General features: G+C 30.9%; 1 protein-coding gene across 1 annotated transcript; it reads right to left on the bottom strand.

Moving 5' to 3' along the window:
* Positions 1–128: 128 nt before the first annotated feature.
* Positions 129–27,858, bottom strand: LOC129981719 (cytochrome P450 3A29-like). The gene is made up of 14 exons (XM_056092673.1): positions 27,680–27,858; positions 19,508–19,604; positions 17,825–17,877; positions 16,555–16,651; positions 12,539–12,655; positions 10,281–10,369; positions 10,015–10,160; positions 9,051–9,166; positions 8,088–8,235; positions 6,071–6,234; positions 4,309–4,397; positions 2,738–2,881; positions 1,554–1,716; positions 129–482 (listed from the first exon to the last, which is right to left on the bottom strand). Exons 1-14 carry the CDS (start codon positions 27,757–27,759, stop codon positions 387–389), a joined length of 1,599 nt encoding a protein of 532 aa, XP_055948648.1. The 5' UTR covers positions 27,760–27,858; the 3' UTR covers positions 129–386.
* Positions 27,859–27,905: the final 47 nt, after the last annotated feature.

Below are 27,905 nucleotides of genomic sequence, written 5' to 3'. Positions count from 1 at the left end.
ATGGCAGAAAAATGAATGGCGGCAAAACTTATAAAGTTGTCATTTCTCGTGATCAAATGAAAAGAAGAATATCGAAAACATAAAATATTCCATATTAATGAAGGACATTAAATTTGAAAATAAATAAATTAAGAACAAAAGAAAAAATTTTATTTCAAAAGATAAAAGTACAAAACTTATTTACAAAAAATAATAACAATTAAATCTTTTATAACGAACAAATATTTCATATTATTAACATGTAAATATGGAATATTATCAGTATAATTAAACAATTTGACACTATATACAAAATTACAGAAAATTTGTAAAATGTTCACAACTGAAGCTGTTTATGAAGCTGGTCATTCTTTAGTCACAACTTCATACGGAATAGTTTTTCCCTCTTAATCCTTCAACAAAACATTTTCTCTCGGTACCATTTGAAGTGTGACTTCTTTCGCTTGAAGTAGGCCATTGCCCATGAGGAATTCCAAAGGAACCTTTAAAAAAAAGAGAAATATATTTGTAAATAGAAATGTTTGTTGGTACGATAACTGCGTTTGACATCTTGGCGAAATCGCTAAGCGCCAAAAATTGTCAATTTTTAGTCAGATTGATTGTAGAACTTGCAAAGAAAAGGTTTTTGTGTGGTTCTTGAATAAAAAAGTAAATGATTTAAATTAAAAATATATCTTCTGTAGATTCTATGAAGATATTGTTACGAAAAATCCGTGCCCAAAATCCGATAACAGATTCGTTGTAGTGCGTGTACGATAGAATAGTTCAATAGGTTTAATACAAATAAAGACGTTTATTCAACACGAAGATACGAACCCACAGAAAGCAAAACACAACCGAAAATACACAATAATAGTACACAAACAATGATTCGATAATATGCAACTGTAACACGGCAATGTTGCCAGAGAGAACTCAGCAGGAAGAGAGACTTCACACAATTATTCGCACCCCTCAATCGTCTTCTTTCCTCCACAGTTTATTCGCTTTAAGTTGAACTTGATTGCCGACTCACTACTGACTCGATGATTGGCTATTCAACACACGACCCGATGCCTCGATGTTGCTTTCAACATTTGTCTAAAAGATTTAGTACATGACTTAATATTCAATTCACTAATTGCTTGAGCTCAACTCAACTGACTTACTTCAGCTCGATCGCCCTATTTTTTATAGTTTTCGAAGTACGGCACAGAAACTTCTAGAAGGATCGTTATCATTCGAGTTCTAATGGTGCTACCGCCAAATTCCGGTTGATTTCAGGAATCTTTCATTTTGTTGCGAAATTCGTCGCCAAGTCGCTAAATGATTACCATGGACGGGGATCATTGATCCCGCATCCGTTCAGTATCCATCAGACCTATTTGTAAAATTGTCTTCCTTACGATGGAAATAACTACACTGGGCATCAACATTACAAATTCGTAACAATATTTAATCTACGCCCATTGTTTATCTTTGAATTATTGAATACTAATAGTTCAACACGCTGAAAACTACTTAAACAAAATTGTCCAAATGAAAATTACTGCTGAGGACAGATAAATACTAACCTTCGTCTGTGCACATCTCTTAATTTTGAAATGGCTGAGGACGTAAGCCAGGCACACCTTCGCTTCCACCAAGGCAAATCTCATGCCAACGCAGTTCCTTGGACCAGCACCAAAAGGCATGAATGTGTATGGATTGCGTTTGGCACGTTCTTCCGAAGAAAATCTGTAAATTTATAAAGTAAGATAGCAACTTTACTAATGACATTTGTAACAAAAGCAAACAATGATAAAAAGTCAAGATGGTGATAATTCTCTTGAAACATTTTAAGAACGATCTTCACCAATGGCGGATTCATACATTTGTGGTCCTCTTTAAATAAACTAGTAAATTCAGTGACAAACTGCTATAGTTTTTACTTAAAAAACATGTTAATGGTTTATTTAAAATTGTTTTTTTATTTTATTAACCTTGTCAAAATTTATATTTTATTATTTATACATTATGACGTATGTCTACTTGGCATTCACATTTCTGCACAATATTATTTAAGCAAACGCTTCCCACTTACAAACACTGTCATAACCAAATGAACAAAATAAAAAGTTAAGGAGCTGGCCATTTATGCCTTACAAATTGTTGACAATATTTTAATATTTTATAATAAATAGAATTTGTAAATGTTATAAATTTATTTATCTGTAAACCAGACAAATAATATATTTTAAATGTACCTGCAAGCGCTCTTCTCTTAGTAGCCTTAGACTATTATGTCAAACAGAAAATCTGCCATTGATATACCATATATCGATTTCCGAAAAAAAAATCTTCAATTTATAACTTTAGGTATTAAAACAAATAAGAATTAAGATTATGTTTATATCACCCGCATTTACAAACTTGACTGCCAAACTTATATTACCAATTATTTAGAGAGACACAAAAACGAATACAGAGAAAAATTAAATAACACTAAATGATATTAATATTTCATTTCTTTCAGTTCCATAGAAGCAAAACAAAGCTATGTAAATGCCCGAACCCTGATTTTTTTTTTTTTTTTTTTTTTTAATCAGTCAGCAATAACAAACCCAGAATTACAGAATTGTCCATCGGCAGACATTTCAACAAACGAAATTAAATCCGAAATAATGTCTAGATGTATGGAATTTTGTAAATTTATGTTTTGTAAATCAGAATCTGATGGTTTAAAGGCAATATTTGAAGATCACGGACTTCACTTTACCTGTCGGGGTCAAACTTTTCGGGCTCGGGAAAAAATTCGGGATCTCTGTGCATGGCGTAAATTGGAACTGTAATGACGGTATTCTTTGGTATCACAATACCGGTATCACCGAGCTTGTAGTCTTCGCCTGCTATTCTCTCCAACCTGCAAATATAATTATTATAAGTATAAAAATCCAGTCAAGATTTTATTATATAGTGAGACATGCGTTTTTATACCCATAATTAGTAAGCTTCTAAAAGGACACTGCAGTACTAAACTTGGGTTTAAGAAATCTATCAGTTTGAATGATAAGTTCAGCAAAAAGTTAGATATGGATAATATTATTTTGACAATTAGTAGAAAATCCTTTTTAATTAAGTTTATGCCGATTCATGGCGGTTTCGTTATGAAGAGTAGTTTTTACAATCTTATTATTATTTCCAGTTAACCTTGAAATACTCATCTCAGAAAGAAGAATGAGAGAGAATTTCAAGCCATAGATAGCAAGCATACTGGCTAATTCGATTTAAAATATTATTTAAGAATCCATTTTTTCGGTGAAAAAATCGGTAGTATTTGTGTGACGTAATTGTGGTGCCGAGAAAAAGATAGCGGATACTTATTCGGTAAATTATGAAAGGACAGTACGATTGGTGCGGTTACAGAATCGGAAAATTGCGAGATTTTTTTTCATGTAAAGCAAATAAGAGCATGTTTAAAAGTGAATTAATTAGAATAATATCAAATTATTTAACATGAAATAAAGAAAACGCTTCCGAAATACAAATTAACGATTTTGGCTTATTTTTAGATGCAACCGCATTATCTGATATACGAATAGCCACAAAGTCCTATTTATGGTATTCAAATATTTCTGAAAGAATTTGGCTTTTGATATTATTTCATAGCACTGAAATCACTTTAGCACAAGTGATTTAAAATGCGAATTTCGTAGTTTTTATAATTAAAGCAATGTGAAATAACTTGAATTTTAAATAATTGCATTTACTTCAAACTTATGATTTTAACATTAATAGTTTGATTATATTAAAATAGTAGCATTTACCTAATAACTATTATGTGTATATATATATGTGTGTAATATATTGGTATTTGATCATGTATTGGGGGGAGGATACCGCATACGACCTGATTTGATAGATGAATTCAATGAAACTTATGTGCGAATTTCACAAATATATAACAACTAGGTTGGAAGTACTTGAATGTGTTTAGTTATAATATTAAATTAATAAATAAATTTAAAAATTATGATATAAAATAAAAAAATACTATATAAAATATTCAACAACTATATTTTAAAATAGGTTTGTAAATTTAATACATTTATGCGATTATCAATTATACTGACAGTTAATAGACACTGATTCAAAAGAAAATAAATTTCTTATAATGCAGGAGGATTAAATGTCCTAGTAAAAAGTAAAAATTGAAATTTAGTGCTTACATAATAATACGACTTATGTCCTAAATCATACATACAGCTGAAGTCAGTTATATTATTTTCAACAGAATTAAAAGACAGAAAGAGAAAAAATATCCTTAAAATAAGTTTAACACGTTCTTACCTAACAGCTGGTGAATTCATTCTCAATGTTTCTGATATGACATTATCCAAATACTTCATACTCTGGATGGATTCGTAGGTAAGTTCACCCTAGTTAATAAAATGATAGTTTAGTTTAGATATATTAACGCCCCGTTGTAAAGCAATACTAGGGCTATTTTACAACGGACCTCGTAATTTTGAACCACGGTCAGATGACGTGGACGACACCTAAGCTGGCACCCCCCTCTCCACGCCACGCCACACAACACCAGCGGGAGGACGTTTGGCATGACGGATTTAACGTGGAACAGACCCCCTTACACGACGGTTCTTTGGTGGAATCGGGGCTCGAACCTGAAACCCTACGGCTCACAAGCCGAGACCTTACCACCAGACCACCGCGGCCTTTCGTAATAAAATGATAGAAATTAAATAGAATAGAAATTAAAACGCATTATTGCAATTATTTTTATTTTAGAATTGTAATTGTCATTTTTGAAATCTTGTATTTATCATGATCAAGAAAATGTGAGATTGAAGAGCGAATTCTCTCTATATGTAATTATATGATAAACATATTAATATGTTTATATTAATAAGTAGGAGTAACTCATGAGTATGCATTAAATAATTGTCACACTTCAACTCTTTTCACTGTATTAATATAATCTCTAATTTATTTCCTATTGCATATGTTATCCAATTCATGATTAATCTAAAAATATCTCTTTAACCCCTTCCAGTCAGAATTAATAATGAAAAATTGTGCACAAAATAACCATTTAATTTTTATTTAAAAAAACGATTCATTTTATAGTTCTTACATAGTGTTAATTAAAAGTACATTATTGATATGTATATAATTGCAATTCGAAAGTTCAATACTTCTATAAAAATCTCTAATGACATCGGATAAACACATAGTTTTCCCAATATCAGAGCATTTACACCAGGCACTCCAGTTAATTTCTTTATTTCAGGCACATTACCTATTTCCTTCCATTCTTCTGATGATGTGTCTACGATTCCAGAATATTCACCAGAATCACTTATTAGTCATCTAGTATGTTTTCGCCTTTTTGGTAATATTTCACTATCATGAGTTTCATTATCACTATGGCGTAAATATTTGCTTATTTCTTCCGACTCTTCAGAATCCCTTGATATTCATAGTCTGCACTTAATTAAGTCAGCGATATTTCGATTCCACTTTATACATTTGATTTTGATAAACATTATGCTTTTCAAAAGCAAGCCTTGTAATACAGCTGTGTTGTTGTATGCTGTGACTTGTGGCATTTTACAAGCCCGCTGACAATTATCTGTCAACGATTCAAGCCGAATGAGCGTATCTTGTTTTTTTCAGTAGCGCCATCTAAGGCCAAGAGTACGACTTAGCTACTTCATGCGTCACATTCGCTTGCGCAACCACTTTTTACAGGGGGGGGGGGCACATTCACACATTTCGCAGATAGAACACAGAAGAAGAACAACCACGCCCGAACCGGGACTCGAACCCGGGAAGACCAGAAGACGCGTTAACCCTAGGCCAGGACGCCGGCTGTCATACGGCTACAATATTTAACCGCGATATAAAATGCAATTATCAGTCTCCTAAATAAGCCTTAATATAATTATCAAAAAACAAATCAATAAAAACTAATAACTAAGAAATGTACAACATCGCGGCAGCTAAAGAGGTTAAGTTTTGATTTTGAATAAAAATTATCGCAAGTCATTCCAACAATTAGCTCATAGAAAAATCGATATCAGAAACTTACATTTCCTTGTCGAACAGTTTCGTCTAATTCTTCTATCAGTTTGTCCTGCACATCCGGATTCAAAGCCAGGTGGTAGGACGCAAAAGCTAGAGTCGAGGCTGTTGTCTCGAAACCGGCCAAAAAGAAAATCACACACTGGGCCACCAATTCGTCGTTTGTCAAAGCTGCAAAATCGTTATAAAAATAGAATACATAAATAGAATTAATATAATTATTACTATCCATAATTAAGAAAGAATATTTTCCTGCTATTAATATAGTTAATAACCAAGCTACCAAAAGCCAAGGACATTCAAATTCATGTGTTGGTATGCAACTCAAATCATCCCACTATAATGTATTTAAAAAGAATATATGCAGGAATTATCAAAACAAGAAATATTTACATAAAACCCAAACACCAAAATTTCCGCTATGGTCAGCATTTCCAAAATGATTAAGGTCGATAACACTGTTATATAAAATGGCTAGTGGCAATCCAATAATTTCAATTTTTATCCTGTTTATTTCGTAGAGACACTGACAACCAAGTTAAGCCTGCTTCACGCTATATCCATGAACACCTATCTAATCTATAGCACAATCCACTCTTAATACACCCAGAGCTTTCCTGCTCCCACCTGCATTCAGACACGTCAGTACCTATTTCTTATGGCGTTAAGTGATAGAAATCGGTAAGGGTCAGGCCCCGTTCCCATGGCCCGTTGCCTTTACGGATATGGTCGCAAATTTGTCATCTCACCCGTTGTAGGACCACTTTCACCAGTGGATGTCGTGCGGGAACTTCCCGCAAACTGTTGGCAACATGAACATACATCAAAGAGCCCTCGATAATCACAAATGAAGGGAAAGAGGGAAAAATTCGCCGGACGCCAAGCGCGCAAGGGCCATGGGAATGGAGTTTTGGATATCCAGACCTGCGCCACGCCACGCCAAAACTTATCGACTCTTACGTTTATTTGGCGTGGAGGGTTTGTGAATGACTGGCTTTACTGCAATGAAAACAGGTTGCATTTGGAATTCATTCTGCCATTTGGAGGTGGCGACATTCCGTATTACTTGCAATCGAAACAAAAGATACTGTTTAAGTTCTTAACCGTACGGTAAAAATATTGTACAGACAAAACCGCGAATTATTGAAACAAGAAAAAAATGCAAAAGAATTGATCATCATTGACAAATATTAATAAATTTATCTCAAAGAATGCTTTCATTCGTTAGTATTAAATATTTTTTAATTAAAATAACCTACATTTGTCTACTTTGTTGTGAATAACAAATATATAATATAAATGAATAACTTGGTAAGAATTAAATGAAAAGCCAGCGTCCTAGTCTAGGGGTAGCGCGTCTTCCCCATGATCGCGGCCTCTCGGGTTCGAGTCCTGGTTCGGACATAGCAAGTGAGTGTGTGAGTGTCATCTTTATATGAGCTAGAAGTCAAACTTCTGCCCTCGGGTGCTCAGGGGTCTTTACCTTCAGAAGATACTGCACCCCTTTTCCGTAGAAACGCGGACACGACATCGACATCATCAATTAAATGAGAAGAAACATTTCACATTTATAACATCATCTATTAAAGAAGTTTCATTTCAACGGTGAAATTTTAAAAGCGAGGCAAAAACTACTTTGGACTGGAAACAACAAATTAAGGCTTTACAATCAGTCGTTTACTAGACAGTAGATTGTTTCATACTGAAGTTTAATTCTGCTAATATTTTTTCCTTTCCGAAAATTTTACAGTAAATGCGTATAGAAGGATAAATTTTTCCTTCCCTTTGGTTCAACTATTGTTGAAGTGGTATGAAAGTTTGGAGATGGATGTGCAGAATCAAGTGTCCTCCTCGTCATCTGACCGAGGTTCAACATTATAAGGTCTGTCCCAAAATAGTCCTAGTATTGCTTTAAAGTGGGATGTTAATTTAAATAACTAAACTAAACTTCAGCTATATTTTTCTTTGGGGGGGGGGAGAGGAATGATACAACAAAATATATGATCGTTGTTATAAAAACGCACCTTTCTTCGGCTTATAGTTCTTGAATATTTGATCGTTCGTATCCGTCTCGTAATTCTGCAATGTTTCATCAGCTATCTCTACGGTTTTATCCTCTGTTTTTGTTTCATCAGCTGCATCCATTAGAAGTTGCAAGAAGTCATTTCTGGTCTGAAATAATTAGAATGCACGCTTACATGCTACGAAAACAAAAAGAAAATTTTCAAAGAAAAAAATTTACATTCCAAATGCATGCTTATTTAAGAAAATAAATGCAATCACGTAATTATTAGTCGAGATAAACATAAGCACTCATTTCAAATAAATTCTGTTTTATCAAAATGAATTAAAGCACTAGACTGAAAAAAAACCTCAAAACTGATCTTCAAAAACTATGTATTTTTGATGGACATTTGTACAACAAACGAAAAATTACCATTCAATCAAAACCACTACACGATTAGTTTTTTTTTTTTTTTTTTCATTAGAATTCAAAATTTACCAATCAAATTAACTGTGTGTGTGTGTTTCACTTTTTTTTCATATGGCCCTTCCATTTCTTTATGGAAGGGCCAGACGCTTTGATAGAAGCATTTTCCCCCCTGGTTTAGGTTGGTAATAGTACTGTACAATTAAGACGTTAGGATTTCGCTTTCATGTCAAATGAACATAAAGTGATCACTCATTATAAAATGTTGCTTGGAAAAATGAGCATTACAAAGAATGGTTTCAAAATATCTCTAAATTTAGTCAATATTAGCTTTGAGATTGACATAATTATCCTAGTAATATTTTTATTGAATTTTTTTTAAATAATTAATTTTTCAAATTAATTCGTTACTTTACATGTTGGTTTTTCTTATTGTTAAATAGCTGCGTAAATGCTTTAAATACAAAAATACAAATATTTCTCGTGAAAGACTGCTTTAAGCCAGCAGCCATTGATTATGTACGTTTTTACTGGAAACTAAATAAATTGAAAGTACCTGTCCTGTCCTTCTGCGCTCTTTTATTATTCGCATTGTGACGTCACTGAAGAACTTGACACCCTTTGGTGGGAAGATGGGCACTTTGAAAAACTTCATAAGACGAGGAAGCAAAACTGAAAAGATAAAAAAGAAAGAAAATTAAAATAATATCTTCTCCTTCAATAAATGCACAATACTGCATTCTGGCTCAAATCTGGAAGTTCAACGCTCATCTCCATTATTGAACAAGCACGTAATTATTTTCTAATTTCTCTTTGCAGCATCTTTGAAAATGAATAATAACATTATGAAAATATTGTGAATGAAATTAACGTTAAAAAAAAAGAAAGCTGTGTACAAGAAATAGATTTCTATTTTCTAGTATATAAATCACACTCATTAAAGAAACATTATAATAGTCGCAAAAATCGCCTTTCAGATTCTGAAGAAGTTTTAAACTTTTCCGAACACGAAAAGTCATTTTGAGAACTATGTGCTGTCTGCGGACATGGTAGTCATAATTCGAATACGGAAAAAGCTAATAGATGAATTATGGGATGCGATGATTACAAGAAACTGGAGATTTCTGACGAATTTTGTATGAATCGAGAAAGAATTACAAAAAGTCTGTCTAAGAACCTGCCCATACGTCTATCCGCAAGCATGTGCATACAATAATTCAAAACCACGAGATTGTAGATGTATGGTTTTGTCTGAATCAATTTTTTTACAAGTCCGAAAGGGATGACTAGCAATGATTATTTCTATTTCAGCATATTTAAACATGATAACTCATGGCATATACGTTAATTTTAATATATCATTTGATTTCCTGAAAACTGTAGACCTATGTCTCATTTTGAATGAATTACATCGATTATCTACTATTATCTAGTGCAATAGTGAGAGCTTTTGCCTTTGTTACACTATTCAAAGTAATCTAAATTTTGATATTTATCAAATTATTCAATAAATTACTTACGATAAAATACGAATCTCATATTAACGTTCGTGTGAAACACTCCACGGGCAACTTTAACGAATTCGTTGTTTGGGTCATTATGCGAATCGAGCTTGGTAGAAAAAGCAGCACTGGCAATGATATCCATAGTGAATGCCCCGAATACCCTGAAAATAGAGTCGCAATTTAGGATTCAAAACAAAATTTAAAAAAATTATGATTAAACTGATTAAAAACAATTTCAATTTCTGAAACTGGATTATTGCAATGATGGAATATTTTCTTACTTCTTTGTATCAACCGGTTCGCCTTTCTCTGTATATTTCCTATAATTCTCCACCACAACTTTGGAACAACTTGTGAAAATGCTCATCATCTAAAAAATATACATTTATTCAATTAAAAGAACACGGATATTATTACGAGTAAATACTAGGAGTGAATTAAAAGATTTGCCATCAATTCATTTGAGTTCATCTTTAGTAATCAATGGGGAATATTGGCACCAATGCATTTGATAAGAATTCTGGTGAATAATAAATATGCGTGTGCGTGCGTGCGCTCTATAGATGATTTCTGACGTATTTTGGAAGCAATGCAATTAATTGAAAACGCAAGACCTAGAGCTACCAAACTTAACACGCATCGTATACATTGATGGGTAAAAAAGTGTACTTTGGAGTGATCTTTTTAAAAATTTTAATTAGAATTTTAGTAAAAGTAAAAGATTGAGGTAAAGGGAATTTTTCTTCTAGAATATTCAAAGATATTAATCTGTGGTGAATAGCTTATAAGCCAGTCAACAGCAACGCTACCCGAGCAATTTCTTTTGTATCGTGGTCATGTTACTGGACTGCGAACCATTAAGTCCCAGGTTCTATCCTCGCTAATTGGTGACATCGGGCGATGAATCTTCAACCTTCGTAAAGCTGTTGTGGCGCCATCTACCCACAGCAAACCAAAGTCGTCACACTCACTTGACGCAGCAACCACTCACCCATACACGCTCCCCATAACGCTTGGCATTACTCAAATGTGTACAGGTGCATTAGAATCAACAGCTAATACAACTCCACTCAACAGCCATATCGTTCGTCTCACCTCCGACTCACTGGAGGGAGAGTCTGTGGTGAATAGCTTATAAGCCAGTCAACAACAACGCTACCCGAGCAATTGCTTTTGTATCGTGGTCATGTTACTGGACTGCGAACCACAAAGTCCCAGGTTCTATCCTCGCTAATACCAATCCACCACAAACCCTTTAAGAGGCCATATTTTTCTAGTAATGATGCATTTAAATATTTTTAGGATTGACATTGGTTTAAGAAAAGTGATTCATTTAGTTTAAAAAAATAATTTAATTTGATTAATCAATTAATTTGGTTAATTAATTATTAAGAATTAAATCAAGACACATCATTTTGTGTGAGATAAGAACTGGAAAATCTAAGTTTATGTCTTAATGAAAAAATTTGTCAGAAATGATGCCAACCTACAATACATATCTGTATATAAAGATGGATAAATTTGGTGGGAAGTATATTTACCACGGCCTTAGAAAGAAATTATGCACAAAAGTGATTTTTATATCATCAAAATATATAACATCATTAAAAATTATTTTAAGCGTATTTTACGACAATAGGCTTTATTGATGAAGTGGAATTGAAAACATTTTCAGTATAGCAAGTAATATTTCATTCTGACTTTTTTCCATTGTTGACGACTGGGATGAAGATTCATCTTATTTTTTCATGCCGAGTAGGCTTTACTTTAAGCCATGCTTTTAATAAAAAAAATTTTAATTTAGTTTCTTAAGTTTTAGTCGTCTTAATTCTTAAGTTAACTTTATAAATTCAAGCTTTAAAAATTATCGAAAATTTTCCAAAATTTCCAAAAGAAATCTATAGAAATATTCTTTATGTCATTATAAAATAAATAATTAAAAGGTTCAACAGATTTCTTTAAATTGATTTATTCCTGAAAGTGATTTCTAATTAAATAATTTTTAAAAATTCAGTAATAGATTTGTTTTTATTTATGTAGATAAACTGTTTTTGCAAAGCAAACAATTTGCCCGATACAATTTTTTTTTTTTATTTTTTGTACGTGAAACACCACTAAACAAAACATCTGCGTTGAAACCGAATACGAAAAGAAAAAAAATCACAAAGTGCTTTTGTGCCAAATTTTTACTTTCGCGTATAGCCGATTTGTGAGCAATGTCACGGAATTCTTGAACTCCAGGTTCTTAACCTCCGGACATAACAGGTGAATAGAATAATGGCATGGCAATAAGATTACTTAGTAAGTAAACTTTTCCGTATCCGAAGTATATAAAGAGAAAGTATTGTCTAAAAAAATCGAATTCAATATTTTGAAGAATTTCCACGTTTGGGATCTTTCCAAGTCCGAAAAACACATTTTTGTAATTATGTCTGCCTACCTAAGCATGATAACAGAATTAAATTAATTAATTTAAGCTAGACGGATGCGATTTGGTATGTGATCGTTACACCAAATTTCACTGAACAATTGAACTCACTCTCTTGATTTTGCCAGTGGTGAAAGTGGGAGTAATAATAGTTCGAACTCTCTTCCAGTCTTCGCCTTCTAACAGCTGAAGCATTCTTTCGGTGATAGTATCGCCTGTTTTCAACCCCTGAAACAAACGAACAAAAAATTTTAAAAGAAATTATCTTCAAAGTAATTGAGACATGTTGCTTTTATTATTAATTATATTCCAGGTTAAATTTTTTTTCATTAAAACATTTGCGAGTTTGAACACTAGAGTTTGTTTAATATTAGTGTTTTTGCTTTCCTCAGAATAAAACTTCGCAGATTGATAATTAATTTTAAAAATCCATTGACAAAAAGTTTTATTTAAAAAAAATCTATTAATCTGAATGAAAGTCTCTAAAACAGTGCATAAAAATTCACTAAAAACATTAATCGTGTTTCTGAGTTTATTGATAAGAATATTATAACAAAAATATCGTTGAAAAAATATCTGCTCTATTAGTTTCAAATGCTATTTTGAATTAAATATTTGATTTCATATAATTTTTGAATTGTTTCTTTGCAGGGTTGTATGGCCCTCTTCATTAGTATTTATAGCTTCTAGCAAAACAGCTGAATACATAGTTACATACATAGTTCTCTATCTTAATTCTGAAAGTGGAGTTTAACATTTGGCAATCGGAAAAACAAGCCATCTCAAATCTACCGGTAAATCAAGAAGTAAAGTTACAAAATAAGGATTTCGAAAATAGGAGAACCTTTCCATAATCTTTAAGGGACGCAAAAATACAAATTTTTGTCAAGAATGTTTAATTACTTGGGCTGACAATAAATTCACAAATGCGTGTGCCAAAACAGACTACACAAGTACCACACAGAGGCCCACAAAGCACCCGATATCTTACAGAAATCAAAAAAGATATTTATTAAATTTGAATAATTTTAATTATTCAGAGTTAAATGATTAAAAAAAGAGATTTAATCAATTATAAATAAATTTTAAATCTAAACCTGTCCTCCTATAAGCTATGTTCCAGCAAACTATCTCAGTCGACAGGTCGCGAACATCATTTTTTACTTTTGTGATAATTATCTGCCGACGTATACAACGCGTCATTTTATGACAAAAACATTTAAAAGTGCGTGGCACGTCTTTCCAACGCAAATGGTAAAAATTTTAATGAACGTTTAATCAAAATATATATAAAGCTCTTCTTCTGGCTGTTTACGTCAATTGTGCTCTAATAAGAAACAATGAAGTTGGAGATTGTGTTAGCGTAACAGAAGTTGAATGAATTTTGACTTATGTAGTTAAATCTTTCATTTAAATATAAAGAGTATTATTATTCGTATAACTTCATATTTTATACATTATTTTTTAATATTATGGAAGATATTATCTATCCGATGATGGATATGCGTCTGGACAAATGCCGAGGTTTCGCGCCACTTAAGACAAGGGCCGCAAGAAGGTGTTAAATAAATACAGGACAGACGAACTTATAACTTCCTCCAAAGAGGAGAGGGTTTAACAAAGAATAAGAAAGAATACAAAAAATCGGAACAAATTAAAAGATCTGTCTATTAAAGTTAAGAATTGGCTTGGATAATATACGTGTGCAATGACTTCTTTTGCCTTTTTCCATAACTTCGATTCCCGAGTTTAGTTCTGAAAAGAAGACGGAAAAAAAAAATCTAATTTAGAGCTATAGACGATTTTTCGCCAGATATGATAAAGGAACCATCTGTTTGAAAAGAATGATAGTGCAAAAAATGTTTACAGAATGGTCTGGGAAATGTTAAGTTTTTTTAATACGGTGATAACAACGGATTAGGCTGAACCTGAACTTGAAATGGATAAAAAGAAATTGTAGAGGTTAAATTGCTAGATAAATTTTGAGCCATCTTTTAATAACATTGCTCTAAATCGGAGTGGTGAATTTTTTTTCAGTTAAATTGATAATTTGATAATAAAATTATTATTGATCACTTTATCGTTTTAATCCAATGTAAGAATTCAGAATAAACATCAACTTGAAACCTACTCTTATCAGAAATGGGTGGGTTTTAAAGTTAGTCGAATAGAGATGCTCACAAATCGTTTTCGTGGTATACATCAAAATAACTTTAGAATCGAAATTAAATTAATAAATTAACGCAAAACCATACGAAATATTTCAATAAAATTTTAAAAAATTATCTTGTGGGAAAATTAAATGTTTATGATTTGTATAAAAAGATTTTCCCCGACAACGATACAATGGTAGATTTCCAACTAAACAAACTGCTTAAAAAGTACATATAAATATGTTTAAGATGAAAAAAAAAAAAAAAGATAAATCACAATATTATATCACAACAGGTGACATTCTCATAGTATTTAATATTATTTTAATACAAATTTATTAATTTTTATTTATTAGTTGTGAATTATAATATAATCATCGGTATCTGATTTGCTGTTTCCTCAAAAGTTAATCTGAAGAGCAGTTCCAAATATGTTGAAAACATTACGATTTTCTTAGACATTTCATGAATTTTTTTTTAATTAAAAAGAAGTTTAGGGTTCCATTTTCTTCTGGGATATCTTTAATTGTATTCCTACGCATACAATCTGTTAACTTTTTTTTTCTTCTTTTTAACAAAGGGTTAGTTTGGTTTAGATTAGTTATATTAACGTTATTAGTTAATTATTTGGATTGTAATATATTAACTGAACTGAAATGCAAACAATATATTCATAATATAGTAGTCATAAATTCAGATAGTCAAACAGCAATTCAAGGGTTTAGTTTTAGTTATATTAACGTCCCATTTGAAGCAACACTAGGGCTATTTTGGGACGGACCTCGTCATTTTGAACCGCGGTCAGATGACGAGGACAACACCTGAGCTGGCACCCCCTTCTCTACACCACACCACACCAGCGGGAGGACGTTTGGTCAGGACGGATTTAACGTGCAATAGACCCCTTTACACGACGGTTCTTCGGTGGAATCGGGTCTCGAACCTGAAACCCGCCGGTTCCGAAGTCGAGACCTTACCACCAGGCCACCGCGGCCTTTTTAAAAAAGGGAAGTAAATATTTGAAAATTGAACTTTTTGCATTTCAAAACTCAAGAACAAAATCTTATAACACATCAAAAAGTTCTCATTCCAATACCTTCAGTTGAAATTACAATATAGAACCTATAGACTGGAATTCTTTCCAGAAAGTAATTTAAAAATCAAAATTATTTTGCTCATAATATTTAACTTAAAATATATTAGTTCATTTCTGTTTTTCAACTGACTTGTACAAAACCTTCAGATTATTTAATTTGCTAATTCTTAACACAAAATAATAAAAACCTTCAATCTGCGTATTACCTCTATATCGTCCCCCCAAAACTCTGAACTTTTCCCCATTTCGCAAAAATTTCACATACCAAAGAATGGGGCCCTTTTTCTTTCCTCCTTATTTCTTTCCCCCTTCCAGTGCATACTTTTATGTGATAAATTACATTTAATCTAACGACAGTTGTTCCATCCTTATTTCGCATTCATTCATATCTTGCAATCATTCTCTCTGTCAAAGATAAATTCATTTCATACTCCGAAATAAAACTATTAATCAATAAGTAGTCCACTGGAAACACCATAAATCTATCAATGGCGCTATCAAATAAATATCTGATGATTTATCGCTTTTTGGATTCCATTCTGGTTGAAGAATGTCACGGCTGTTGTGGAGATATTTGCTTCATAAATTAGATAAGTTTAACTGTAAATAAAATTGCCTATATTCCTTGTAAATAGTTCAGAAATGTTAGAACTCTCATACATAGTAAATTAAGCCGTAATATTCTCAAAAAATAGATTTATCATTATAAATGCTTTCCACTTCAAAATAAATTTTATAGAAAGCATCATGCTATATGTTCCACAACACTCTTTAACCGAAATTTAAATTTCTGATAATAAATAATATAAGGCGCTCATACTTCCGGCCCGGAAAGGTTATGTAAATTAATGAATTTGTTATAAGGATCGAATGCTTACCCTGCGATTGGTGAAGAATTGGAAATCTTTGACCAAAATGTTTCTAAGATGATCGGGATCAGCAACTGACAGGAGCGCTGAAGAGCCCTCGAAGTCTCTGAGAAAATGATAACAAGACGATCTTTTAAGAAATTTACAAGTGACATAGCAATGTTCGAGACACTTCAAATCATTTTTAAATCGGAACATGGTGAAAATTATATGAAATGTTCCACTGCAAATAACCAATTACTTATACAATGAATAACGTACAGCAATCCCTATTAACAAAATATGTTGTATATCATGATGGTCGATACTTTCAAAGCCGGATAACATAGTGATGATACCTTAGCAATGTTATTAGACGTTCTGTTCTGATAGTAAAATTTACATGAAATGTGTGTACCATTCTGGTATTCCAGGTAGTTCATTCATAAAGGGTGGATCCTAGCATAGCCCACCTCTTGGCGTCTTTTTGAATTCTCGCCAAACGAGTGCCGATAACGTCGCCAATGTAGCAACCTAGACGGATTTTTTTAAATTTTTTTATTATATTTATTTTATTTATTTATTTATTTATTTTATTATTATTTATTTATTATATTTATTTTTTATTTTATTTTTTATTATATTCATTTTATTTTATCTATTATTATTTCTGACCTTCAAGTATCGTTTTTTAATTGAAAAATAATAATAATAACAAATATTCAATTAGTAGTCAACTTGGCGAGATCTCAAATAAGTCGCCAAGAGGTGGACCCATCTAGGATTTTACCAAACCATCAATAGAAAATGCTTTTTATCTAGTCATTTTTACATTATTTTAATTATTGTACTTATTTTTTTAGCTTAAAAGTAACTTTTTTAAATTTTAAATTGAAATGCCAAAAATGGTTAACTATAGTTTTGTAACGGTATTAAAACGTCTTTTATTACATTACTATGAAATTAAATTATTTTACGATTGCCATAAACTTACATAGAAAAACGGTTTTACATTTTAAAAAAATAATGTTTGAATGTAGAAATCACTTTTTAATTATTCCTCGCATTTAAGTGGATTTTGCTATTATAAATGCAAATATAATAGCAATCCATTTCATTGCAGAAATATTTCTTTTTATTTCAAAACATTGAATACAAATATAGAATTTTCACACGGGCATTAAAAAAATCGACTTCAGTTGTGTAGTGAATATTTAAAGATTAGCACTAATCTTTTTATAAAAAAATTACAACACTGATAACTTTATTTACATTACAAATTAATTTATATCGGCCTTACCCATATAGACGACCATATTTCTTGTACCTTTCGACTTCATTTTCATGAAAAGGCTACGAAAGAGAAAAAAAAATATAAAGAAAATTGTTTATTCAAATCGAATATTTAACATTTAGATAAACTCCGAAAATAAACTTTAAAAAAATAATTCATGATGTCATAAAATGAAAATGAAATAAGAGTTATAAATTCCTATCGTTTTAAAGAATTTAAAATATTCCTTATCATAGAATGATTAATTGCATTTCCAGAATTTCTGAAATGAAAACAAATAGTATAAACTGTTTTTGATAACCATCTCAAACATTTTCCAGCTTTACTTAATATATTTAAAAGAATAGTAGGAAACATTTTCGATAATTACATATATCTTTTACAGATACTTCCTTCAACTTCTAATAATTTTTTTTTTATATTTTGGAATTATTTTTTTAAACGCTTGCACGTGATGCTTCAAAATTGCACGTTGAATATATCCTTAACGCACTGTCAGTATCCCTTCCTTTTTTGAAGCAGGAAAGAACAGAAAAGAATTAAATTATCCGTTAGTGTCATAAACTATGTTTTGATTTCTAAATAGCTCGTGACTAGGTAAGACAGAAGAACAAACTGATTAAGTGTGAACCGACTAAGGTACTTTCTTGAAGAACCAATATAAATTCATAATTAAATAAAATTGTTATGTAATGTTAACAATGGCCTTCCCATTTCTAGCTTTACAAACTTATGATTTTCTGTTATAGTTAAATTTCTTTAGCCAAAAAGTAATAAAGTAATAAAAGTAAAATTCCCACATTTAAGAGCCTTCCCAAATATGACAGATTTTGGATATTATAACAATAAAAACCATTATATCCTCACCAGATTTTTAAATCTTGAATATTAGATTTGTGTAAATTTCTTTCATAGAAATAGTCTTCTGATTTCTAGAATTACAATCTACATATTTTAGCCAAAAAATAATACTCAGAATATAAAATTCTTACAATTTAACAGCTCTTGCCAAAGTTTATGTGTTTTGGATATTATGACAATAAAATCTATAATATCCTCATTAAATTTTTATTTTTAAATCTTGAATATTCTTTGGTGTATGCAAGATTCTTTCATAGAAACAAAAACTTTCCCTATTCTAGCATTACAAACTTATGATTTTCGGCTATAGGGAATTTTTAAAAACAAAAAATAGTATTCAAAATTTAAAATTCTTACAATTTAACAGCTTTTGTCAAAATTGATGCGTTTTGGATATTAATAAAAACTAAATTCTTAACACTCACTAAATTTTTAAATGTTGAATATTGTTTGGTATGAGTAAGATTCTTTCATAGAAATTAATGCGTAGATGAATAACTATAATTAAATGCTGAACTATAATTCAGATTTAGAATTATAACTATAATTCTAAATCTGAAGACATCATTAAATTATGAATATTTGAACCATGTGTATTGAATTTTGTAGAAAAGCAGTTGTGATATACACCACATGGTTTAAGGGCTAATTCAGGAGGTTCAGTCTAGACTACCATTCGACCTTTTATGATTAATTTGTTTTGTGGTCATTTTCCATAAAAACAAGAATTTACCTTGAAAATTTGAAAGAAAACAAATTATGGAGCGAAATCATGGAGCGAAATCATTATTCGAAAGTCATATAAACCAAAAAAATTCATTTACTTACCTTTCCGAATTTGTCCAGTACAGATCCGAAGAAAGGTTTCGGCTTTATATAAGGCACACCTTTCTTCTCCCATAAGTCATAGCTCTTGCTAGAACTCCTGTTATAAAAAACAACTTTATCAAACCAGTTTTAAGTGACAATATGTATAAAAAAATAGTAAAATTATGTTTCATAGGGAAAAAAAAGTTGCAAAACTTTGCATAGATACTTTATAGTACATATCACACTTAGCAAAATTATTTAGAATAGATAAAAAAATGCTCACCATTGCCACCAACATAAAAATAAAAATATTTATTTTTAAAAAACTAATTAAAAAACCGTCAACAAATTAATCGTCTGTCGGCCTGAACATTTATATGCATGCAAACACAATAATTCAAAAATACAATAAATAAAATTTGAGATGATATCTTATTACTAAAATTGTGGCATTCTCATTCGAATTTTGGTTTCAATTGGCCGACAAAAAATCGAAATTGTTATTGCATGCTAGATTTCCTGCACTACGAAGCAGAAAAAGTTATTTGCGGGACTATGAATGTAAAAATGTTAGCATTTTCATGAACCATGGAAGTGAATGGATTTGCCATAAGTTCCTAAACTTTATGCTGGAGAATAACATCTCTATTAGGGAGTATGTGTGAAAATTTAGAAGAAAAAAATACGAATCATATTCATCTTTATGAGGCTTAAATGACCAAAAAATTAAAGATTATCAAACGCAAGATTTTATATAATGAACAAAATCAAAAATGACAAATTTCATTAAGCATTTAAATCTCAATGCAATATTGTTCGGCATTTGTATTAAGAAATGGTCACCAAAACACGTTAAAAGCGAAGCAAATTTAACTTAAAAAGGATGTTCCATACAGTTTTATAATGTAGTGAGGTAATTTGAGAACCTCGCTTCTAACGAATTTAAACATATTATTGTTAAGTCAATTTTTAAAACTTTAGCTCTAATAGTTTCCACTGTGATCTTAAATTAAAAATCTCTTATTCAATCCTGGACGCACGTAACGGAGACTTAGAATATTGTCATCATTCCCAAAAGGTACTAGATCCTACTTCTTTAGATAAATCTTCGCATTTGAAATTTCCTCCAGTTCAAAAAACTTGTTTTTTTTTTTTTAATTAGGCGTATCTGTTAGTGAATACGACGATTTAAAAATTGAATGAAATTTGGCATGTGATCTTTACATAAAAATCGTAGATTTTTATTAAATTGTGAATAAAATCAGCCAACGAGAAAACCAAATAAATGTGAGCACAATAAATCAGAAACGTAACACATAAAATGAATGAAAGTAAGACAGTGGTCTGTATACTAGTTAACATTGTAAAGATATTTGAAAATTATGATATAATCCGATTTGTACATTATTCAGAATTGTAAATGTCTTTCAAATTTTGGATCACATCCGAGAACTAGCAGTATATTTATAAACGAGTATTTGGAGACAATAACTAAGATATTAAAAAAATTAAATGAATAGAATTAAATGTATTGTACACAAACATTGTAACAACGCATCAAATTTTATAATAAATCCGTCAATATATAAACTGTTAGCCTTCTATGCTTGCTCTCAATTATGAACGCGTTATTTCACAATTGAGACACGCTAAAAGAATGAAATTTAGCGTTCTGCATTGTAAATCTGACCCAAATCATGAATAAATCCCATCATTCCTAAGAGATACATTTCTATGCTAGAGGTTTATGGCGGTTTACCTGGGACCTTATGGTTCACAGCCCAGTAACATGACCACAATACAAAAGCAACTGCCAGTATTTCGTAGTTGTTATCTGGCTCATAAGCTTTTCACCACAGTACTCTCCCTCCAGTGAGTCGGAGGAAAGACGAACGATATGACTGTTGAGTGGTGACGTATTTAGCTGTTGAGTCTAATGTGCCTGTACCCATTTGAGTAGCTGTTATCTGGCTTATAAGCTCTTCACCACCGTACTCTTCTTCCTTTATTTTTCTGAACTGTTCGTTTACATAGAAATTTACGAGGAAACGAGAGAAATTACGAGAGAACAATCCCAATTTTATATAAGAAAGAAACTATAAAGATTAAAACGATACTGAACTTCAACCTCACTGCCTTTATCTTCATCAACTTAAAGATAAAGAAAAACATGTCTTTCATTTTAATATGACTTCATGTACTAAGATACAACAATACCACACTGCAGAAATTTCGCTTTCTTCTTTCAAAATTATTGTCATTATTGAAATTATGTAACAATTGATATTAGTCATAAAAGATCGCAAATTATAATTAAATAAAAAATGCTTATTATGCTTCAGTAAAAATAAAAAGAATACAATTAATATCTAAAAGAATCCTCTGTCAATGAAGAAATTTAAATAAAAGGAAGAGATAATGTTTTAGCCTTGAGAATTTAACATTTCATGAACAATGCACTTCAAGAAATAAACTATATATTTAAAGCAATAAGGAAAACCTATTCATTCGATTTCAATTACTGATCCGATATCGTTAAATTTAAATTCATATGAATGCTCATGATCTCTATATATGTCATTAAAAGTCGAATGTCTTCTACCACCTTCTATTTTCAAAAAGTGAGAGAACAAAAAGTGAGAAATTTCCAAAGTGAGAAAACAACTGAGAAAATAGGTGAAATCAATTCAGTGATTGAAATTAGGACCTCTTTCTCTGTTTTATTTTGAAATATCTCTCAAAAATGGACAGTGGATGAGAGAAAGGGAACAATGATTTGCTATGAAAATCATAAGACTACAAATGGCATTCATTTCATATGGAATCAAAATTGGCGAAACCAGTACTGTGTTTGAGATTAGGGGAATGGCTCTTTGTTTTAGTTAATTATTTTAAATATATAGGTGATGAGTGAACAGTTAGCAGTTGGTTATTTAAAAATAGTAGTTTTTGGCTGCGGCACATAATTATACACAATTCATTTCTGTCTAAGTATGAGATGATTTCTGCAGGAAACCTGAAAACAAATAAAACAACAGTTAAAAATGAAACTTAAAAAAAGAAGAAAGAAAGTGTTCTGTCTTCTACTTTCTCGCATATTTCAAAGATATTCTGCAAAGTTAACTATCGAAGTATAATGAAAAAAAAAAAAAAAAATACTGTGCGCAATTCGGACCACTTCCTTCGAAAATTCATTTCAGAGCTGCAATTTTCGTGTCACGACTTATTCATTAAAGCTCATTGATGTTCCAGATATTTGTATTTTAAACATTCATTCTCATACACATGAAGTGACAGACGTTCAGACAGTCAACCACTTAATTATCAATATTGAAAGACTCAAACTCATTCTACGAACTACGGAGGGTCCTCAAGACACTGTCACAGTGAAATTGCTCCCCCTTTCGTTAAGTGTGATTGATTGAAAACCCGAGGTGAATTTTTGTTCTTTAGATACACTCGCCCAAATACGTTTAGAGGTTTTTCTGAGAATTCCCAAAAGATGTTCAAACACACTTTTGTTTACTAGTCATCAGCAAAATGAGATCCTCTTTTGTTGTTGTTGTTGTTTCTTATGGCACTTGCCACGGACAAGCCCGCTGTTACGAAGACAGCCGATTTAAGCCTGAGGGGGAGCGTTTCTTTTTTTTTATAGTAGCGCCAACAAGGGCCAAGAGTACGAATTAGCTACTCACGCATCACTCATTCGCTTGCAAACCCCCTTTTTACAGGAGGGCACATTCACACATCTCACAAATAGAACAACGGAAGAACAACCATGCCCAAACCGGAACTCGAACCCGAGAAGCCCAGATCACGGGGAAGACGCGCTACCCCTATGCCAGTACGCCGGCCCCTCTTTTGTAAATCACCCCCTTAAAAGCAGGGCTGTCATTATTATTATTATTATTATTTTATGTTAATTTGTCTTATATTTGATAGAAAACTCAACCCTTCCAGTACTCTAAACACGAATGATTTTAAGAACGACAGAGTTAAAGGATTTCACTAAAATTTGACAGATTTTGTTTTCAAAGACACATGCTAAATTTCATTCGTCTAGCAGTTACCTCAGGGTCGTGGCCTACATGTGAACCAAGAAATGGTCTTTTCATATCCGTTTTAGGATACTAAACGCTACTCTCCGAAAACAAGACGAAAACCAATGGAGTAAGAAGTCCTTTAGTCAAATCAAATGAAAAAGACTTATTAACAAAACTACCATGTGACCAGACCCTAAAATAATTTTTAAGAGCAACATTATTACCCTTCTAGACAAATGTTCGGCAACAATATCCAGCAGTTGTCAAACTTTCACTGAGGCATTTCATTGAGTTCCCGAACGTTTATTTACATGGATGAAAGTGCTTTCTAAATGTAGTTATCTTAAAACACAAATGCAGTAACAAATTTACTGTGGCAGGTGATTTGAGATTGGAACCTACAAATTTTAATCCAAATAATGATTTTTTTTAAAGGGGTTAAAAGCAAAAAAAAGGACAAAAATCCAAATTGTTTTTTTTTTTTTTTTAATTTTATTTGGAATCCTAGCCGCATGTTTTGAGTTTTCTTACACTGCGACAGTTAAATAATTTTTTTAAGTACCAAGCTAAAAATCACTTTTATAACGCACATATATTTTAAATAGAATTAATATTTAACAGAAACAGAATCAATATAATTACAGAAATAGAAATAGAATTAATTAATAAAAAAAGGGGGGAAAAGTTCTTTCTTTTGTTGTGATAAGATCCAGTTCATGAAAAATTGATCGACAAGAATAAATAAATACTGAATCATAGACAGCTGTTCACCAAAGGCGACTCGTTTAATCGGCTACTTTGAAAAGTACAGTTCTGGCGAAAATATCGAATATCTTTTTCATTAAATATTCATTATTTCTGAACAATTTTCTTTATATAACTGTTTGAATTTTTTTTCTACGTTCATTCGTTGGGAAAATACATTCATGTTTATAATTGTCATTTACATGTTAACGCTATTTCCTCAAATTCTAAATTTTAGTAAAATCATATAAAATACTTCCTAAATTAATACCTAATACAAAATTTTTTGCTCAAATTTGGCATTATCACTTCTCAATATGCTTAGCAATTCTTGAATTACAGAATAAGCAATCTGTTCATTTAAAAACGTCCTAATGCTTGGAAAAAATAAAATAAAAATTTCTGATAAGAAATATAATTTATTTCTTGATTCAGGAACTAATAATATATTTTTAAGTTATCAACAAAATTGAAATAATTCGTCATTTTCTAATTTAAAACTTGTAGGAAGACAGAAACTTCTGAATTAGAATAGCTTATCTTTATTCTATTTTCATCGAGAAAAAAAAAAACATATTTCTTCCAAATTATATATAAAAAAAAAAAATTGATATTTTTGTTCCAAAATTTTTGTTTCAATCTATTTTTTATGAAACAAAAAATTTTTAAAGTATTTTGTAACATTTTTCAAAAAAATTCTTCCGAAATACATCTTACATTTATTTTTAGAACAAAAAATAATAATGACGTAAGGTCTTATCTGCTCCCAGTACAATTCCTAACGCATCTTGCTCCGAGTGGGAACGGAAGGTAACCATGGCAACACAGCACTTCGAATTTTCCATGGCCGTGTGCGAACAGATGTTATTCATCTGCAATGCGCAACTAAATAGGCTCAAAAGATAACCCGATGCGAAATGAAAATAGGGGAATGTTTTAATATCGACATCATAATTTCCTTATTTTACCGAATATATATATATATATATATATATATATATATATATATATATATATATATATATATATATATATATATAATTCACGAGTTTCACAAAAAATAATAAATGCCCATATTTTCTGTTTTGATGCATCAGGTCATCATGTTCATTTCTGAATTTTAATTCTTTTCCTTGTTTCCCGTATTTGATGCTAATTCGTTATATCAGTTGTATTTTCCTTTAAAATCAATTGAAACCAAAAAAAAAAAAAACTATAATGAGCTGACGTCAATTAAGCCATCGACGAGCTTATTTAACTGCCTAATCAATAATTAATATTCTGATAATCAAATACTTCTATTCAACTTGACCTGCTTCATATTTGTAAAAGTGGATTTTGGTATTCGATTTTTCAGTCGCTTCTTCATGTTCTAGAGAACTGAAGTTCTCTAAACTTCTACGTTCTCAATAGCTATATATTACTATAAAAGTACTGCACTACCTTAAACACTTATTACCAATTAATCGATTAAATAAATTAAGCTTTGAATTTATATTAATTGCTTCATCTGTGATTAAATTTTAGTAAAATCTAACTTAAACTTCCCTAATATGTGTGATAAATTATAAATTGAAAATTAATAAGTATAAAATAGTTAAAATTTAAATAAATATACTTTTTTTTAGTACACTAATAAAGTGATCTAAAAAACTGCTTTTTTGTATTTTATAACAATGTAATAAGACGCATCATTACTTACATTTCTCTCTCGATAATTTATAAAAATTTTCATATAATGTACTTTTATGTTTTAGCAAGTATTTTATTATTATAAAAATTTAATCGTTATTCTCTGTAGTCAAAATCTTTCATATGAGAAATTATACAGATACGCTGTGTTACAAGAGTATTAGCTAAATCTGTATCAGTAATTTTTGTTTTCATTTCTTATGTGTGAAATAGTTTCAAATTATTTCGGGTCGGATCTCCGCTGCCACTTGTGCACCCTATCGCCGAATTTCCATACCATACCAACAGAGGTCAAATCTGTATCAAGAGTGATATTAGATGCTATCATTTTTATACAGCATAAATGTTTTGACAATATGCATGTAAGTTGAGTGAGTTCAAACAAATAAAAACAGTATAAAGAATGCTTTTCAGGTAGTTTTATAACAGCCGATATAAGGTTAAGTTTTTCATTAAATAACAGAAACAACCATCGTTGCTCCCTAAATTATCTTTCTCAATTACCGATTTTTATAATTTGTGTTAAGAATCTTCCCTTAATTAAAAAAAAAAAAAAAAAAAAAAAAAAAAACATTTATTACGGTGCTATTTGGTGCGAATCTTTTAATTTCATTTAGTAAGCGAATCAAATTGGATGCAAGTTCAAAAACGGAAAATTAATTAAGTCAGCACATTATCTTTACTAATAATAAAGGAGGATGTGTGCATGTGCTAGCAGTTATTTAAAAAAACAAACCGCTGAAATCTAGTAATAAGAAATTTGACCCAACCAAACTTTAGAGATTGGGAATGGGTATCTGAAAATTGTTCATTCATAGTTTTAATTTTTTATATATAAAGCAATATTTCGGCACTTTTCTTTCAGATAATATCCTACTTTCATATATTTCCTATTCGTATATTTCCTAAAATATTTTGCGTAAAAGTATTTTTAAACTTCTGAAAATTCAAAACTAATGACTTTTCTATCATTTCAATTTAGATGCCAAACAATTTTTCTTTAATTTCAATAAATTTAAAAATAATAATTTTAAGATATATTTTACATTACTTTTTACTATTGTAATGACGTTCAAATGATTTTTAGTGTTACAGCAATATTTTAGTCGGTATTTATCCTCTATTATTAATAACATAGTCATGAAGTGGCTTTTTTTTGGAACCATTAAGGCTAAAATACGCAGGAAAGATTTTACTGAAATTTTACGCACTTAAAAATAACGGCTGACCAGTTGGTCGCCAAAGGCGGGTAGCTCATATAAAAGAAATAAAATATCAGTAAGAAATATGTAAAAATTATATATTAACTCTTAGTACTCCACTGGTTCCACTTAAGTTGCTTGCATTCTTTAGCTTAAAACACTTTTTTTGTTTTATTTAAACAGAATAGACTGAACTTTATTGAGATCGCAACTACTAATTTTAGTAGTAAATTAAAGTAATTATGTCATAGTTTAGGGAATTTAATAGCCGAATCCGTTTAGAAAGTATTATAAGCATCTAATTAAATTTTGGATTGCAAAGAAATATTAAGGATCAATCTTTTTAACTTTATTTTCCCTTTTTATTAATTTATTTCCATTTGTTGGTTCGTTTTACGGCGAACTGGGAATATCGAACGATACAAAAAAAAAAAAAGACAAATCTCCATTTCTCTTGTAATAGTATTAATTAGTAAACCGAAAACAGATTCAATAAATAAATCACTTACCGAACGAAAAGATACAAAGCCACTATAACGCAGGTGGCAATCCCTATAGGGGTGAAAATTAATTCTTTTAGTACTTCCATTTCGCGAGTCAGTTCAACGCTCAGCGGCTTGGTAGCTACAATGCCGGCGAATACCAACAACTGACTTCTTTTTATCCTGCCTGTTAGTCGTTTCACAACTCGACGAAAAAGTTATCTTTACTCTTTCACGTTTCTACTACGGTACG

The sequence above is a fragment of the Argiope bruennichi genome, chromosome 8 (genome assembly GCF_947563725.1).
Source record: "Argiope bruennichi chromosome 8, qqArgBrue1.1, whole genome shotgun sequence".
Lineage (NCBI taxonomy): Eukaryota > Metazoa > Arthropoda > Arachnida > Araneae > Araneidae > Argiope > Argiope bruennichi.
This window is presented reverse-complemented; position numbering and strand designations above follow the sequence as displayed.